The sequence below is a fragment of the Carassius auratus genome, chromosome 35 (assembly GCF_003368295.1).
Source record: "Carassius auratus strain Wakin chromosome 35, ASM336829v1, whole genome shotgun sequence".
Classification (NCBI taxonomy): domain Eukaryota; kingdom Metazoa; phylum Chordata; class Actinopteri; order Cypriniformes; family Cyprinidae; genus Carassius; species Carassius auratus.
In genome coordinates this window covers 5,143,991-5,161,995 of record NC_039277.1, presented here as the reverse complement: position 1 = coordinate 5,161,995, position 18,005 = coordinate 5,143,991, and the positions used below count along the sequence as shown (strand labels likewise).

Here is an 18,005-nt window from a genome sequence, read left to right as displayed (position 1 = left end):
ATTATTTAAGTTTTTAACTATTTGTAGCATTATATTTTTTATTATATTAATGTTTGTCTATTTTGGTTTCATTTAAAAGGTTGCACATTTAATGCACATTTGCATTTGGACATTTGCAAATTATTTATTTCATGTTTTGTGACAGTTTGTATTCAGAAGCTTAAGAGTGAAGTATGTTAAGTATTGATTTTTATTTATTTATTTTGTATTAATACATAACCTCACTGTATTCATTTATAATGTAACATTATAGTGTGACATTTGTGTCACTAATCTTGAAGCACAGGTGACTCCGCGTGGTGGGAGGGGGGCCCCCCAAATCAAATTCTGCTTAGGGCCCCCAAGAGGCTCGGGCCGGCACTGGAAAGACGTCATATAAGTAGCCAAGTGATCGATTGCAAAGACCGCAAGCGTGGGTCTTTGGACAAGGCAAGTAATTTTGATCCATACTCCATACCAGTTGGTGGCGGAAGTACTAAATTTTGTTATTTGTCAACCGCCAATAAAATTTAAAGAAGAAAAATAAAACTACACTTCCCATAATCCAATGCTTCAAGGATGCTTCCTGACCGCGTCCCCGCAAACGCGCGCTGCTCTGCACAGGCTTCGCAGAAACGGACGTTTCCAGCGCAATCGAATGAGCTTCTGTTTAAACTTGGTTAACTTACGACACCACGTAAGTCATTTCAAACATGCAGCTGTTTATTATTTTCGAGCAAGACTACAATATCAGCATTCATGTTGCAATAACAGATTGTTTCATTGAAACAATTTCGCTGCGCGTTCCTGCGTACGGCCTTTTTGGTTCTTGTAGTTATTAACGAGCGACGCTATTGATACTTTTCTGTTTAATACAAGCTAAATTTTTGCTTTAAGGAACGTAGGACTAACGTTATATGTATTAGCGTAAATGGGATTTTCACAATTGTGTTCTTTTTGTTTTGCGTTTAAACAGCATTGTCCTTTTCAGAATGCCAAAGTCAAAGGAAGTGTTGTCTTCCACCTCGGGCAGTGACTCCGACAGTGAAGTTGATACGAAGGTATGAAAACCTCACATTACACTTTTAGCTAGCTAAAAGCACTTCACAACCAAGAATATTTACCTCTCAAATTTGTACATTAATTGAGAATAACCAACAGTTTTGTGTTGCAAGAACGGTACGAATATCATGTAAAATCCACTGTTCCTTTGTTACTTGCTTTGCATTCAATGTAAAAATTATGAAATTCAGGCCAAGCGCAAGAAGCATGCAACACCCGAGAAGCCATCAAAGAAACAAAAAAGTGGAGAAACCTCAAAAGTATCATCTGCATCCAAAAGCAGCAGCAGCAGCAAAAATGACAATATGTTCCAGGTGAAGAATAATTTGACACGTTTATTTAGCATCATTTATTTGTATTTAGCATGACAACATACACACACACACACTTCTCGTTTCACAACCACCGTTCACTATATTGTGAATCTGTATTATTCAAATGATTATATTGTTTTCTTATTTTAAGATAGGAAAGATGAGGTATGTGAGTGTTCGGGATTTCAAGGGAAAAGTGCTGATTGATATCCGGGAATACTGGATGGACCAGGAAGGTGAAATGAAACCAGGCCGGAAAGGTAGGTGCTGTGGGTTCAGATGTGAAAAAAAAAAACTACAGTGTGAAATGTAATACACAAATTTAGAAGCACACGCACAATATACGGAGATGATCATGTGGTTAACCCATGTTTATGCTTCTGGTTGTCTAGGCATTTTTGGTAATATTCAATATCCAATTATAATTTTGATTGTTTATTCTTAAAACAGACTTGGGTTGCATGTATTATGACTAAATTGACTTTCCTGTAATCTACAGGGGAATACACACACACACACAAAATAAAATTGTATATATATATTCCATCTGAAGATGCACAAGCAAAAAAAGCAAGGAATAATTGTGAATCTTTTTCATATGCACCAGTATAACAATACCTTATCACAAACATTTTCATAAATACATTTGTTTACTAAAGCATTCTGTTTAATAAAAAATAATTAAAATTGAGTGCTGTAAACATAATTTAAGATTTTACCAACCCTAAATGTTCAAAAAAATGGATGTCTTGTGTCTAAATGAGTTCTTCTGTTTGATTTGCTTATTACAGGTATTTCACTGAACCCAGAGCAGTGGAACCAACTAAAAGAGCAGATGAGTGAGATTGACGACGCTGTGAGGAGAATATAAGACCTGCCTGTAGTTCACTAGTAACCTGGATGCATTTTAAACACAGATTGTTGCTCTGCAGTTCTGTTTCTGTTGCACCTCAAAGCCCAAACACAGTATCTACATCTTCTCTGAATCAGCCAAGGGACAGATCATAGACTTAGAGACCTGTCATAAGTCTGACAAATGTGTAATGTCTTTGTAGAGCGGCGTGCTTCACAAGGCAAATGTGACCAGGACACTTTGTATGTACATTTTAGATTAGGTTTTATTGAAGTAGTTGATCATTGTATTTGTCTTTTTATATTTGAGATTTTCATGGTTGGGATTTTGAAAGGGGTTGGCAAGAGACAGGGTGTTTGTGTCCTTAATTTTAAATAAAGATGATAGAAATGCACACAAAGACCTGATTTTGTTTTATTTTGTTACAAGTTTCTTGCAAACAACTATTAAAGTATAGAAAAACTAATAAAGTATGGAGAATATATAACTGTATGGTTTAAATTTATTTATTTATTATTATTATTTTTTTTTAAAAAGAAGCTAAACTAGACTGCAGTTTAGTGTTTTTTTTTATTTATTTATTTATTTTTTATAGATGTTGAGATTTATTATCCATATAGGCTGTATTTTTCTGATAGCCATGTCCATTAGAGCAGGTTAGATTTATTTATATATATATATATATATATATATATATATATATATATATATATATATATATAATATGATAGGTAAAAATTGGTAGCCTGAATGCACTGTAAGTCACTTTGGATAAAAGCATCTGCTAAATGCATACATTTAATTTAATATATATTATTTTAAATGTACCTTAATTTAAATAATTTGAAATCATTGAATCATTTGAAGGCAACAGTCAACACAAGTATTTAACAACACATCTGTTTTCAACCTGATCTATGAGACACATATTCTTTCACGACAACTCTTGGAGAGTTCAGCATATTAATTTACATGATCATGGCATGTTAATGGCAGGATTTGGTTAAAAAAAAAATTCTTATGCTGGTTTAAAGTCACTTCACACCCTGATAACAATCACTAAGTTAAGTGCATGTATTTATATCATCTGTGAAACATAGATAAAATATTTGTAAAATCATATCCCTCGGTCCAAGTGCTAAAATAGGTTGTCGTACCTGCCTGTCAATGTATGCATTTGCATGTCAAGGAGGCGTGGCTTTGGAGAGTGATTTGCTGGGAGGGTGTGATCTCATGCATTCAAGGCTAGTTTGGTATTGCTAGCCTCTCCAAAATCACCTACCCTATCTTTAATAAGCACGGCCTTGGCAGAATAGGTCTGCTTTTCTGCTGCTGTGGCAGAACAAGTACAAAGACTACTACCAACACATCCATAGGCATGCTGCTTCGAGCATGTAGGAAATAACTGCCCATATAACACATGAAGTAACCCCCATATATAACTACATGAATTTAACCCATAGTAAATCTATACAGTTGGAGCTGGGGAAGGTGGACTGTTTCTGAAGTGTACTGCAACTGCTACAGCTAGCACTAGCCTATTATTTGAATATCGAGCAGCAAGCTCATTGGTTGCTGATGCGAATACAAACCAATCAGTTACACCATGTGAATAATGTGATGATATCAGATTGAGTTAGAACCAATGAGCCTGCCCCATCTAGTTTCTTGACAGCACTGTGTATTTCTGTCATGACAATAGTCGGAGAGTTTGGTCATTTACATGACAATGTTAATGTGTTTGGCCTTGGCAGAATAGATCTGCTATGCTGCAGCAGAGCAAGTACTGAAGTTGCTACTGCAGTGAGCATGTAGGAATTACTGCTGCTGCACATATAACACATTTTGAAAGATGAACCTTCCCTTACTGTCTTTGGAGGGTTAGAAAGCTCTCATATCTCATAAAATTCTTAATTTGTGTTCGAAGATGAGCGAATGTCTTACAGGTTTGGAACGACATGAGTAATTAATGAGAGAATTTTATTTTTGGGAAGTGCACACCACGTGTAGTTAACAAATAGATAAATTGCAAGCTGATAAGAAACTCCACCAACCACCTGAAACAAAATAACTAGAAGTTATTTGAAAATGGTCACTAGCATAACTTTTAAATCCTTATTTGTATAGTAAAGTCGCTAGGAATAAAGAATGTGACTGCCACTGCATGCAGCTGAAATCTACCGCTCAGCAAAGCTGAAGATATCCAACATGCTTATTTCATTTAAACCTGTTTTCATCTCCATAGCTTGTGAGATATCCTCATGAAAAAAAAAAAAAAAAAAAAACAGTGGTTTTGACCACTTCCTTAGCTGGTCAGGCTGGGAGACCAGCTTTGCCAACTAAACCAATTAAGACCAACTTAGATACATAAGTTAGACTTCTTGTTGCTGCAGTCGCGTAAATGCTAATGCTTATAGTATTTTGCTCCTGCATATGAATGCAAGGCTGTTAAACACAATGCTTAAACTAGTTTGTGGTTGGTCAGTTTAGGCAACCACACAGTATGCACACTGAAAATGGAAATGTGAGCGTTCGCTTATCTTAGATGTTTGTTTTCTGAAGCTTTCTGAATCTGAAGCATGCAATAAGCACTAGCAGAGTATTTGAATATTGAGCAGTAAGCTCATTGGCTGCTGATGTGAAAAGAAATCAACCACCTGGGCCATGTGAATAATAATGTGATGATATCAGATTAAGTAAGAACCTATCAGCCTGCACCATCTAGAACTTTGTACAGTCATGGCCAAAAGTTCTGGCAGTGACAAAGTGTTTTGCAACGTTTGCTGCTTCAGCATTTGTAGATAATTTTTGCTTTGTTTCTATGGTATACTGAAAAACAGTGATGAGCATATAAGTCTTAAAGGCTTTTACTGGCAAAAATAAATAAAATTAGTCAATATTATTTACAGTGTTGACCCTTTTTAATAACCTCTGCAATTAACTCCTCAAAGCTGGATATTAGCTTCTGGGCCAAATCCTGACTAATGGCCGTCCATTCTTGCCTTATTAGTTCTCAGAGTTTAACACAATTTGTGGGCTTAGCTTGTACACTCATTTTTGTGGACTTCTTTGATGCCCTTCTTGACACCAGGCTGTTGTCCAAAAGTCTTGGCCTCACTGTGCTCTCACACCAACCTGCTGCCATTTCTGAGCCAGCTCTGCACTCCTGGAGACACGATTCTGTAACTTAGGGGGAGACGGTCCCGGTACTAACTGGACAATCTGGTACATCCTGAAGACTTCTTCACTGCAGTCAAACCTCTCGCCTTGAAGTTCTTGATGATTTGGTAAATGGTTCTATCAGGTTAAATATTCTTCAGGTTAGCAATTTCCTTGCATGTTAGGCCATTTTGATGCAAAGTGATAATTGCTGCAAGTGTTTCTTTGGCGGTAACCATTGCTAACAAGAACACAATGATTGGAAGTGCTTCTTCCCTCCTTATAGCTAGCAGTCTGCTCACACCCTGAGTATGATAGTGATTTCACCTGACTAGTACTAATTCACACTTTCACATGTGCTGCTGATATGATTAGTCAATTAATGTTAGCTGGTCATTTTTTGTCAGGATCAAAGAAACAGTAACTGTACTTGTTTATTTTGTGAAAAGTTCATTTTTTGGCCAATTAAGTTTTTAGCAATCATTTAAAATGCATCTGAACACTCAAAACAATAATCTAGAAACAATGTGAATGAACACCACAACACCTTAAGCAGCAAACTTTGCAAAACACAAAATTTATGTCATTGCCAAAAGTTTTGCCCATGACTGTATATCTACCAGTTTAGTCACCAAAGTCATTTAGTAGCAAGTTGCACAAAAATAAATTAGAATGTTGTGGAAAAAAAGACAATCATTGACACCCTTCAGGGTAAGCCACAAACATTCATTGCCAAAGAAGCTGGCTGTTCACAGAGTGCTGTATTAAAGCATGTTAACAGAAAGTTGAATGGAATGGAAAAAGTGTGGAAGAAAAAGATGCACAACCAACTGAGAGAACTGCAGCCTTATGAGGACTGTAATTTTTGATTTTCAAATTGATGAAATTGGGTGCACTGTCACCTGCTGGTGTTGGTCCATTGTGTTTTTGTAAACCAAAGTCACTGCAACCTTTTACCAAGACATTTTGGAGCACCTTCTGCTAACCAGCTTTTTGAAGAAGCTGATTTAATTTTCTAGCAGGATTTGGCACCTGTCCACACTGCCAAAAGCACCAAATGTTGGTTAAATGACCATGGTGTTGGTGTGCTTGACTGGCCAGCAAACTCACCAGACCTGAACCCCAGAGAGAATCAAACAATGCAGATGAGCTGAAGGCCACTGTCAAAGAAACCTGGGCTTCCAGACCACCTCAGCAGTGCCACAAACTGAACACCTCCATGCCTCCCTGAATTGAGGCAGTAATTAAAGCAAAAGTAGCCCCTACCAAGAATTGAGTACATGTACAGTAAATGAACATACTTTCCAGAAGGCCAACTATTCACTAAAAGTATTTTTTTATTGGTCTTATGGAGTATTCTAATTTGTTGATATAACGAATTGGTGGGGTTTTGTTAAATGTGATCCAAAATCATCACAATTAAAAGAACAAAAGACTTAAAAACTCCAGTCTGTGTGCACTGAATTTATTTAATACGCGAGTTTGTTGCATTACTGAAATAAATGAAGTTTTCAACGACATTCTAATTTATTGAGATGCATCTGTAGTATAGTATAGTATAGTAACACCGGTTGCACCGCCCTAGTTAAGGACGCCCAGGTTTATTTTCCTTCCTCACAAGAACTGCGCCTTCACCGTTCGCTCACTAGGTGGAGGGAAAGACAACTAAATCTTGCAGGTCCAGTTTTCTGTTCAACAATAACTTTCGCTCTTTGGACAGGCGTGAGAGATGCGCGTTTAGGACCCCGAGGCGTGTTATTTTAACGCTTGGCGTGCATCAGACCATCACGCCTGCGTGAAATCAGTCACAGTGTTATTTCAGCCTGATACGGAACTTCACAGTCACTTTCTGAGTGAGCAAACAGAAGCCGACACAATGAGAGAACTGCATTTCAAGGATCATTTTTGGGTGAGGTTTCCTTATTTTGATGGGCATACTGTCAATGATTAGAGAAATGTAGTGGGCATACTGTTGATTGTATAATACAAAATGATAACCAACATGCTCTGATTTGATATTAGTTTAATAAATAGTTAAAGCTTTTATTTGGAGCTCGTCTTTCACATTATCGAAACAGGGCTGATTTCCTTTAAAGGAAGTTTGGTCAGCACATACTGAATATCCAGGTCCTCCAGCAAACAACCTAAAGAAGTCACTTTCTTATAAAATCATAATAATTAAAAAGTTTATCTCAATGTGCTGAATTGTGTCTTCATGTTATTTGACTATTGGCCATGGCACCCTGAGAACTCATTAGGCAAAGCAAGATGCAATTTGGTTTTGTTTTCTTCGCTTTTATTTTGGGAGATATTCCATGTGAACTGTGGTTGTGGGTATGATGCTATGTCTGCCCCTCAGACTTCTAAATTACAGAGGTTGAGCTCTCATGGTTGATGATGGTCAACAGTCCACACCGTCATGTTTCTGAAGGCTGCAATGAGGAATTGGTGATACATGTGGCACTTTGTGGATTACTGGCTTGCGCTTTCAGATTACTAAAAAAACTTGTTTTGTGTATTGCTTCTTCTACATTATTCTTCAATTGTGATACCAGAACACAGATGTGACCAGCACAGTTGGATATGACAGCATCATCCAGCACTTGAATGACGGCAAGAGGACGTGCAAAGAAATCGAGGACTTCTTGAAGGCCAGGTGAGACGTAGAGTCACTACCTAGTTTGCCACTTTCACCTCAAGCGCTTGATGGTTTCACAGCAAAAATTCATGTGAAACCTCCTTAGTGCATTCGTATATAACTGAAGGAAAGTAACAGAAAGTGAAGTCTTTAAAAAAAAAAAAGAGAAATAATGCCTCATGACGTGCATTGTTGCAAGATTTCCTGTCATTGGTGTGAAAATGATTTACATTTGTTACTTTTCCCATGCGTAACTGTTTTAAATCAACAAGTTACAGCAACAAATAATGAAAGTTAAACTCAGCATTAAATGAAAATGGACCATTGTACTTTCTTAAAGGGATAGTTTGCCTGAAAATTAAACCTCTGTCTGTATTAACTCACCCTTAAGTTGGTCCAAACCTGTATGAGTTTCTTCCTTCTGTTGAACATAAAGATATTTTGACGCATGCTGGTAGCCAAACAGTTGATTTATACGGAAAGTCAACGGGGACCAGAAACCGATTGATTTCCAAAATTCTATTAAATACATTTTTTTGTGTTCATCAGAAGAAAGAAACTCATACAGGAATGGAACAACTTTAGGGTGAGTAAATAATGATAGGATTTCCATTTTTGGGTGAACTATCCTTTTAATGCATGATTAAAAATGATCAAATCATGTCAATGCCCTGAATACAGTTGATTTATGATCTAATTTCTTAAATCTTATAATACTACCAGACTGGGAGGGATACTCAAACAAACAATTAAGCGTCTTGATGGTGTTAACTTATAGAAAAATTTTACAAATCTCAATACTCAAGCCTTACACAATTAGTTTAATATTTGATTTAAAAAACTAATACATTTCAGGCATGCAAATCGGCAGATTAACTCAATAACATGTCATTGTGTACGAAACATTGATCTAAAATATAAGAACACTTATTTTCAGAGCTGCGATAGAAGAAAAGTATGCCAAGGAGCTGCTGGCTTTGTCCAAGAAAGTGTGTGGAAGCAGTGAAATGAAGTAAGTACCGATGTATGATTACAGTTATTTCAGTTAACATTATGGATATATTTTACAAACTGCTGTTTCTTGAAAGGATTTTAAAGGTGCATCGTGTGGTCTCTAGTTGAGAGGTGTGCCATAAATATTTGAAGCAATCAGACTATAAACAGAAGAATCTAAACCATATCAGATACTTGGAGGCTGTCAGTTTTGGGTTAAGCCAGTAAACGATAACCAAGTAACCACAATTACTGTGTTTTAAAAACACATTAGCAAATGTGTAGAAAGGCCGTGTAACCACCCACAACAACTTGGGCAAGCATTACTTACATTTCTAATGCATCTTCATAGAGGTTCAATTCTTTGATTTCTTTAGCAAGAAGGTTCTTTAGTGAATATGACATGTTATTGTGTTGTTCTGGTTGGACACTGAGCCCCCTTAAAAAGATAGCATTTAAAAAATGCGGTATTGATATGGTATATTAGATCATTTCAAAGTACTAACCTAAACAGTCCCTGGGTTGGTCACATGTTTGTAGTTGGTCTGTGGTTAGTGCTTTTCCTCTTACTATGGGGTGAGAAAAAGAAAAAGAAAAAAAGAGTTTAACTGAGTCCTATACCAGTGACTGATGTCAGCAATTTTACAATGGTTTTATTGTTTATAACGTTTTTGTTTTTCTGTGTTTAGCACCCTGAAACGGTCGCTTGATGTTTTCAAATTACGTAAGTAAATACTGCAAACGATTAATGATCGCAGTTTATTGTGGATGGAAATTTTATGGTTAAAATGTGTGTTTAGAAACAGAAAATGTGAGTTTGTCCCATATGCATTTGGCCCAAACCATGAGAGAAGAAGCAAAAAAGTTAGAAGACTTCAAAGAGAAACAGAAAGAGGCCCGAAAGAAGGTAAGACATACAAACAGCATTTCATACTTTATTTACTGATTGAAATGTGGTGTTGCCGACTTTTCAATCTTTTCATACCTGGTTATCGGTTAGCATTCGATTCAATGGTAGTTGCTCGGCTGATGCAGGACCTTTCGGAAAGTATGCGATCTGAAATCTCCTGCCTTTGCTTATGGGTGTTCAGTTTTGGACACTGTTGTGTTCGTGTAGGTGTAAATGTGGCCGATTGCAAGGAAATGACAACACTGAATTGCTGATAGCACTACAAAATCACACGCCATCTCCAAAACTTAACTTTTTGAAAAGCTGTGACATAAAAAATAACTGACAGGGAAGAGTATATCCGAAACATCTGCGCCAGTAAATCATCTACTGTAGTAAAATTAATTATTAGCAATATATTGAGTAGGTTTTTTGAACAAAACTCGGTCATACGGACACACCATTGGTTGAGCCTGTGTTGTTATGCTGTCTGGTAGGAATTCTCAAAACATGTAGCTTCTTAAAGCTGTGCTTTTTTTCAGGTAGAACAGCAAATGGATGCTCTTCATAAGCAGAAGGCCGCTCAATATAAGAAAACGGCTGAGGTATGTATGAAAGAGAGAGCAAGGTCTCTCAGTTGTCAGTGCTGTTGCTATAAAAGGTGGTTTAGCTGCCCACTTTTCTATGGCACCTTATTTTCTTTATGGGAAGTATATGGTCTGATTCAGTGGCAGGAGGGAAGTGAATAAGTGCACCTGATTTTAGCTGCACAAAATGGGAAGTGATCTGTGCTGAATGGCTTTGTTCATTAAAAAGACAGATTCTCATTCAAGCTTAAATAAAGCATTCTTGAAAGTGGTGATTTCAGGTTGGCAAATAAACCGTTTCCCTTAAGTTTATTAGCATCAAGGTGTCCCATGCTGCATCAGTATTTATTAGTTAGGAACTGAAACTTTGTAGTACCACATCTGTTGTTGCACACAACTCTTGTAGAAACAAATATATCTGTGCACCAGTTATCTGAAATAAATGTTTACAATTACAACTTTCCACAGTTAAAGTAATAGTAATTTCAGCAAAAGGATGAAATCATACAGATTGAAGTTGTGACCAAAATGTTTTTAAGGAGTTGGGCACTTGCTTTTTCTTCAGTATCTGCTCATATGTTTAAATAAATAAGAAAGAGGTTAATAGCTATGGATGAATTATAATTATAAGAGTCTTTAAATTAGTGTTTTTGAGGGAAATGTTCAGTGAAATGTGTGCACTTTTAGCCGGTTGTGTAGTAGTGTGTGATTCTATATACACTATAACATCAGTAGCATATGTATATTGACTTTTGTAGCTCATAAAGAATATATATTATAGTTACATTTAGGCACAAGTTGTGTTGGTCACACCTTAAATGCCAACGGGTTTTTTTTTTTTTTTTTTTCTAAGGCGAAGAAGGCGTATGAGCAAAAGTGTCGAGATAAAGAGGAAGCAGAACAGAATATGAACAGAAACGCTACCACTAGCAGTTCCAAGCAGCAAGAAAAGGTACGCAAGTAAAACTGGGACATCGCATCTGTTTATTTTTCTTCTGTACTGCATGAAATGACCTTTAACTGCCCTTCACATTCAGCCTCAACTGATTTACATATAGACGTTTTGTAAATTTCATACATTTAAAGAACTTTAAGATTACAGTTGAAAAATCTTCCAATCACATAGATTGATAAAATGTCAGTCCACAAATAGTACTACCAGACACATGCACTTATCCATAGACTACAATGGTTATTACACATGGAGACACATTTTGTATGTTTTAAAACACTCTTGAAAGAAAAAGTTCAGCCAAAAATTTACATTTTGTCTACATTTACTCACCTTCGAGTTGTTTTGAACCTGTGTGAGCTTCTTATGTTGAGCACAAACTAAGATATTTTGAAGAATGTTGGTAACCAAACGGATGCCGGTAGCCATTAACTTTCATTGTATGGAAAAAAATACTATGGAAGTCAGTGGCTACCGGCAACCGCTTGGTCACTAAAATTCTTCAAAATATCTTTTGTCTTCAACAGATGGAAGAAACTCACACTGAGGGTGAGTTAATGACAGAATTGACCTTTTTTGGTGAACTATCCCTTTAAGACTTTGCTATGCTTAATCTTTAAGACTTTTTAATGTTTAATGTTCATTAATGTTCTACGAATGGTAAAGCTTTGTTTAACTACTAAAAATAAATAGTGCTTACACACTGCTATTAGGAAATGTTGACCTTTTTAAGTAAGGAATCTAATTGATAGATTTGCAGGGCAGTGCTGATATGATCTGTGTGTATGAGTGTGTGGGGGCGAGTGTCAAAACGGAAATAAAGCGTGCTTCTGTAGATGTTAAAAGGTGATTATTTGATTGTTATGTTGTAGCAAGAATAGATTGGGGATTTAAACCTAACTGGAACTATCTGTGCAATAAAGCACACATTCCAGCCAATCAGAATAAAGCATTCTGGAATGACGCGGTAGAATCAAAGTGTAAAGCTATAACACTATTCTTTCGCTGCCTTGCATGCACATTATAGATTTTTTTTTTTTTTTTTTTTTTTTTTAACCTGAAACACTTTCTTTTATAAATGGAGAAAAAAGCAAATAATTCAGGCACAAATTCCATAGAGATGCACCTCTTGAGAGGAGGCAAATGAGTTACAGAAAAGCAGCATGCAAAACAAACCACGAAGGCCACGAATGGGTACGGATGACTGCCAGAGCATGTACAGTGCTGTCAATCATTGTAAAACATGTCAGCAATGTTGGAAGTATTGTAATCCCCCGAGGACAAGACTCTGGAGCTGTTGAAAGCCTGTAAACCTTTTGTAGCGAGTTAACTATCAATCTTCATCTCTTCAGAGACAGTGCTGGTTTTAGAGTATGTACATACTCTTTAGCTGTTTTTATTATGTATTATTCTTGTAAGATGTGAATGACCGTACAAAGAGATTCTGTTGTATAAATAATGTCCCTCCCTTATACTTCAAGCTGTACGCCAAAACACAGCAAGCCAAGCAGACAGCAGAGGAAGCTGGTAAGAATGTCAGCAGACACACATACAATATGCTCACTTATAATAATATACTTTAACTAGGACTGGACAATATATTGAATATTTAAGATGATTCTGTTGGCAATATACAACTAAGCAATATTAAATATGATAGACTTATATAGTTAGTTCAGGCGAAATTAATCTGCTGAGATTTGGCCATTTTGAACACTGCTACTAAATTTACAGCGAAAAATGTACAGATCTGTCAGTGTAGTCTGATTCCTGATTGATTCTTGATTGAGTCTTGTGAGTTGGTTCTCTTTAGTAAATCAACAACTTACTGCTCAATTAGGGTGGTCTGATTCCCAAACGATTAAGCCATATGAGTCCGCTATTTTTAGTGAACAAAACACATCAGGGTAGTCTGATTCCCAAACAACTGAGCCATATGAGTCGGCTCTTTCTAGTGAACCAAGCGCATCAGGGTAATCTGATTCCCAAACGATAATGAGTCGGCTCTTTTCCAAACGATAATGAGTCTGCTCTTTTTAGTGAAACAAACGCATCAGGGTAATCTGATTCCCAAACGATAATGAGTCTGCTCTTTTTAGTGAAACAAACGCATCAGGGTAATCTGATTCCCAAACTATAATGAGTCGGCTCTTTCTAGTGAACCAAACGCATGAGGGTAATCTGATTCCCAAACTATAATGAGTCGGCTCTTTTTAGTGAACCAAACGCATCAGGGTAATCTGATTCCCAAACTATAATGAGTCGGCTCTTTTTAGTGAACCAAACGCATCAGGGTAATCTGATTCCCAAACGATAATGAGTCGGCTCTTTTTAGTGAACCAAACGCATCAGGGTAATCTGATTCCCAAACGATAATGAGTCTGCTCTTTTTAGTGAAACAAACGCATCAGGGTAATCTGATTCCCAAACGATAATGAGTCGGCTCTTTCTAGTGAACCAAACGCATGAGGGTAATCTGATTCCCAAACTATAATGAGTCGGCTCTTTCTAGTGAACCAAACGCATCAGGGTAAACTGATTCCCAAACGATAATGAGTCGGCTCTTTTTAGTGAACCAAACGCATCAGGGTAATCTGATTCCCAAACGATAATGAGTCGGCTCTTTTTAGTGAAACAAACGCATCAGGGTAATCTGATTCCCAAACGATAATGAGTCGGCTCTTTTTAGTGAACCAAACGCATCAGGGTAATCTGATTCCCAAACTATAATGAGTCGGCTCTTTTTAGTGAAACAAACGCATCAGGGTAATCTGATTCCCAAACGATAATGAGTCGGCTCTTTTTAGTGAACCAAACGCATCAGGGTAATCTGATTCCCAAACGATAATGAGTCGGCTCTTTTTAGTGAAACAAACGCATCAGGGTAATCTGATTCCCAAACGATAATGAGTCGGCTCTTTTTAGTGAAACAAACGCATCAGGGTAATCTGATTCCCAAACGATAATGAGTCGGCTCTTTTTAGTGAAACAAACGCATCAGGGTAATCTGATTCCCAAACGATAATGAGTCGGCTCTTTCTAGTGAACCAAACGCATCAGGGTAATCTGATTCCCAAACGATAATGAGTCGGCTCTTTTTAGTGAACCAAACGCATCAGGGTAATCTGATTCCTAAATGACTGAGTTTTTATGGGTTGGCTCTTTATAATGAATCAAACACATACTTCTCAATCAGTAATGTCTGATTCCCAATCGAAGGACTCTTATGGCTCATGTAGTCAGGGACTGGCTGCTCACATGTCAATATGAGTAGTACCAGATAGGCTTTATCAGTTTTGTCAGTAAATTAATTAATGAAATACAGTTGTTTAGTCTTATTAGTATTGTTTAATATATATTTAAGGTGAATTATTGGACTGTATTCAAAAGGTTTAAAGAAAAATGTTATGTGACCATTTAGCTGTATTGCCCAGCCCTAAACACCACATAACTCTTCTATTCCATTTCTAATTTTAACGTCCTTTGTATGTTCAACTCCAAAATAGACAGGCTTTATAGTCAGAATGTGTCCTTGTTGGGCAAGATGAGAGAGGAGTGGCTGAACGAGCATGTCAAAGCCTGTGAGGTGAGCTCTGCGCCCCAGCCTGCATCACACACCCCAGCACCAATGATGATGACAAAACAAACTTGATCATGTCAGGTCATGTGATGCTCATGCACCTCTTTAAAATGGGTTGTAAATGGCTTTTCATGTAAATTTGAATAACCATTAAAGGTCAAACAAAACTAGTCAATTACACATACAATGCCTGAATTAAAACATGCTTTAACAAGTTGAACTGAATAAGTTTATGGGGCTATTTTGATCTTTCTACTTTGACATCTCATGTGCATGTTGCCACAGTTTCTTGAGAAACAGGAAGTGGAGAGGATCAACAACCTGAGAAACGTGGTGTGGACCCATCTCAACCATCTCTCCCAGCAGTGTGTCACCAGCGATGAGGTAACCTGACTGTGTGGCACCATGTAGGATGCTCATGTGGAACCCGCCTAACTATGTGTGTCTGTGTCACGCAGCTCTATGAGGAAGTGAGGAAGTCACTGGAGCAATGTAACATTCAAGAAGACATCGAGCATTTTATCAACCTCAGAAGAACCGGAGACAAACCACCAGGTACTCCCGGCAGCAGGTTAAGCTGTGGTCACGTTCACTGATGAAATCCAGCCTTTTTAAATGGAATCCTTGCAACAAACTTTGAATGAGGGGGAAAGATTTCCCAACGCAGATTTTGCATGAAGCTGGTCACATGAACCAACAGTGTTGACCAGCAGAAAGTTCCTTGGTATGAAAGTGCAGTTTTTGTGTGCTGTGCTATATTGCAATACTACTGACAATGGATCTTTACAGTGCAAAATTTGGCAGAAACTACTCTGTGAACACACCTTTTACTGTGCATTTAGCTCTAATTTCAATTGGAATAGAAATACAGTTCATTTTATTATAAAAGGTTTCTTTTTCTTTCTGAAATGACAAAAAGCATCATAAAAGCACTGTACAATTAGTCCATATGGCTTTGTCCATGAATAGTTCGATGGTATTATTAACTGAAATTCTCATTTATGATTCCACATGTTCTAATTTTATGCATTGTGTGCATTAAAGTTCTGAAAACCTAGACTACTCCAAACTAAAATATGCTCATGGACAAATTAAATTTGAGGTTTACATTTCTTTCTTAAAAAAAAAAAAACTATCATACATCTTCTGTCATATGGTCTACTTCTATGCAGTGTAATTTTAGCATCATAGAGGTACTATTATATAGTTTTTATTAATATTTTTAATCCGTTTTAATATTTGTTTTCCATTTTCATTTTAAAGTTTTAGACATTTTTAGTAGTTTTTTTATGTTTACATTTTTTTTATTCATTTTATTCCAGTTTTAGTATTTTAGTAAATCAATGCAAAGTAAATTAAAATAAGAAATGTTGCCTTGGCATTTAGCTAAAAAAATATATATATATATATATAATTTTTAACTTTTTTTTTTATTATGGTCAAAGCTTTATTTTAAGTAAAAAAAATATGAATGGTTCCATTTTTTAGTTTTAGTTTAATAATAACCCTGCTTTTATGTTGCCTTTTTGTCCTTATCAGAGCTTGACGGTCTGTTGTAAAGAAATTAAATGCATGAACTTTCTGTCTTGAGTTCCACTCAGATATGAGTCTAATGACATTTTACAGTGGGTCGAACTGTCCTGTAAACGTTTATTAAAATGATCTCTTCTCAGCACCTGTTCCCTATGAAAACTTCTACAACAATCACAGATCGGCTCCCACTCGTTCACTTCCCACAACATCTGGCAGGTGAGCCCTCACTCCTTACAGATGGAGCTCGCCGATTTATCATTCAATTATTAGTTTATTTCATTTGAATATGACCATCAGCTTTTCTATTACCTTACATCTTGCTGTGTATTATTTCAGGAGAGCAGCAGCAACTCCACCATCAACTGCAGAAAGTATGAAAATATTCTAAGCAATGTGTTTTTTCTTCCTAGTCTGCATGTTTTTTTCAATTCTTAATTCTTGTTGTATCTTTCACCGTTCAGATGATCCTTTATACTCAACCGTAGCAGAACCAGGGTACAGCCTAATACGATACTAATAAGATCATGACTCGGTAAGAATTCTCGCAGGAATGTAACCTTGACTTAGAATTTACAAACAGTAATATTAATGTCGGCCCCAAGTATTACACGGTTAATAATGTTGTTTATAAATCCCTTGAATGCTTCCTTGACGAAATGGTGTTCATTTGTTTTTGTTTTTTCTTTTTCAGACTTTGCAAGCCCTTCTGCTGCTCAGTAGGAATATAGTGAAGGCATTAGAAACTTTTGTTTTTTTTGCCTGCTTCCTCATACCATGTGGTGAGAATATACTGTTGCCTGACATGAAGGGTGTCCTTGTCTCTTAATAAAAAAACATCGGTGTGATGAGGTGGGCGGGGCCGAGAGCTGTGGGAACGGCGCGAGTTTGGTGATGCTCATTATCGCTCCGCCCCCCTCGTCACAATCATTAACTTGCTAACCTAAAATCCACCTTTGCAAACACCGTGAGCTTTGACACTATTGCGTAGTCCTAAGTCAAATCCTGAAGTTCTCACTACACTGATGACATCAACAAAACAACATTGTATAAATATTTGTATTTTATTTAGTTAAAAAAAAAAGTTTGAGTAATATAGATAAAGAAGTTTAAAGGTGAAATGTACAATTTTGCACCACTCATGGCACCAAATGGAATTGCAGTGTGTTTGAGCAGCCTGATTGGGCTCAACCAATGAGTAGAGTTTGGGGGTGGGGCTACACATTTGGCCACCCAATGGAAAACAAGAGAGGTCTTATATATATATATATATATTTAAATTTTAATGAAATTTTTTAATTCTGTTTGGTGCAGCTAGTTGTCTAGAATTGACACGCTTCACTTTTAAATCCGCTTAATAAAGGCTACAAAGGTATAATTTATTTCTAGTGTAAAATTCTGCACACTGTCAATATACAGTCCTTCATCACTGGATATATTGCTTAAATAAATGTGTATATATTATTTGA

General features: G+C 36.7%; 2 protein-coding genes across 3 annotated transcripts; both read left to right on the top strand.

The window, feature by feature from the left end:
- Positions 1–529: 529 nt before the first annotated feature.
- Positions 530–2,608, top strand: LOC113054111 (activated RNA polymerase II transcriptional coactivator p15-like). 2 transcript variants are annotated; one of them, XM_026219431.1, is made up of 5 exons: positions 530–676; positions 971–1,040; positions 1,233–1,355; positions 1,507–1,615; positions 2,147–2,608. In XM_026219431.1, the coding sequence occupies exons 2-5, from the start codon at positions 972–974 to the stop codon at positions 2,224–2,226; spliced, it is 381 nt and encodes a 126-aa protein (XP_026075216.1). In that variant the 5' UTR covers positions 530–676; position 971; the 3' UTR covers positions 2,227–2,608. The 2 variants fall into 2 exon arrangements, with proteins under 2 accessions (XP_026075216.1, XP_026075217.1); XM_026219432.1 differs by having other exon boundaries at positions 537–676; positions 956–1,040.
- Positions 2,609–7,026: 4,418 nt separating this feature from the next.
- Positions 7,027–18,005, top strand: LOC113054110 (proline-serine-threonine phosphatase-interacting protein 2-like). The gene is made up of 15 exons (XM_026219430.1): positions 7,027–7,276; positions 7,923–8,023; positions 8,943–9,017; positions 9,688–9,722; positions 9,799–9,905; positions 10,430–10,492; positions 11,328–11,426; positions 12,908–12,953; positions 14,933–15,012; positions 15,292–15,390; positions 15,465–15,561; positions 16,680–16,755; positions 16,876–16,910; positions 17,001–17,071; positions 17,231–18,005. The coding sequence occupies exons 1-14, from the start codon at positions 7,244–7,246 to the stop codon at positions 17,054–17,056; spliced, it is 1,002 nt and encodes a 333-aa protein (XP_026075215.1). The 5' UTR covers positions 7,027–7,243; the 3' UTR covers positions 17,057–17,071; positions 17,231–18,005.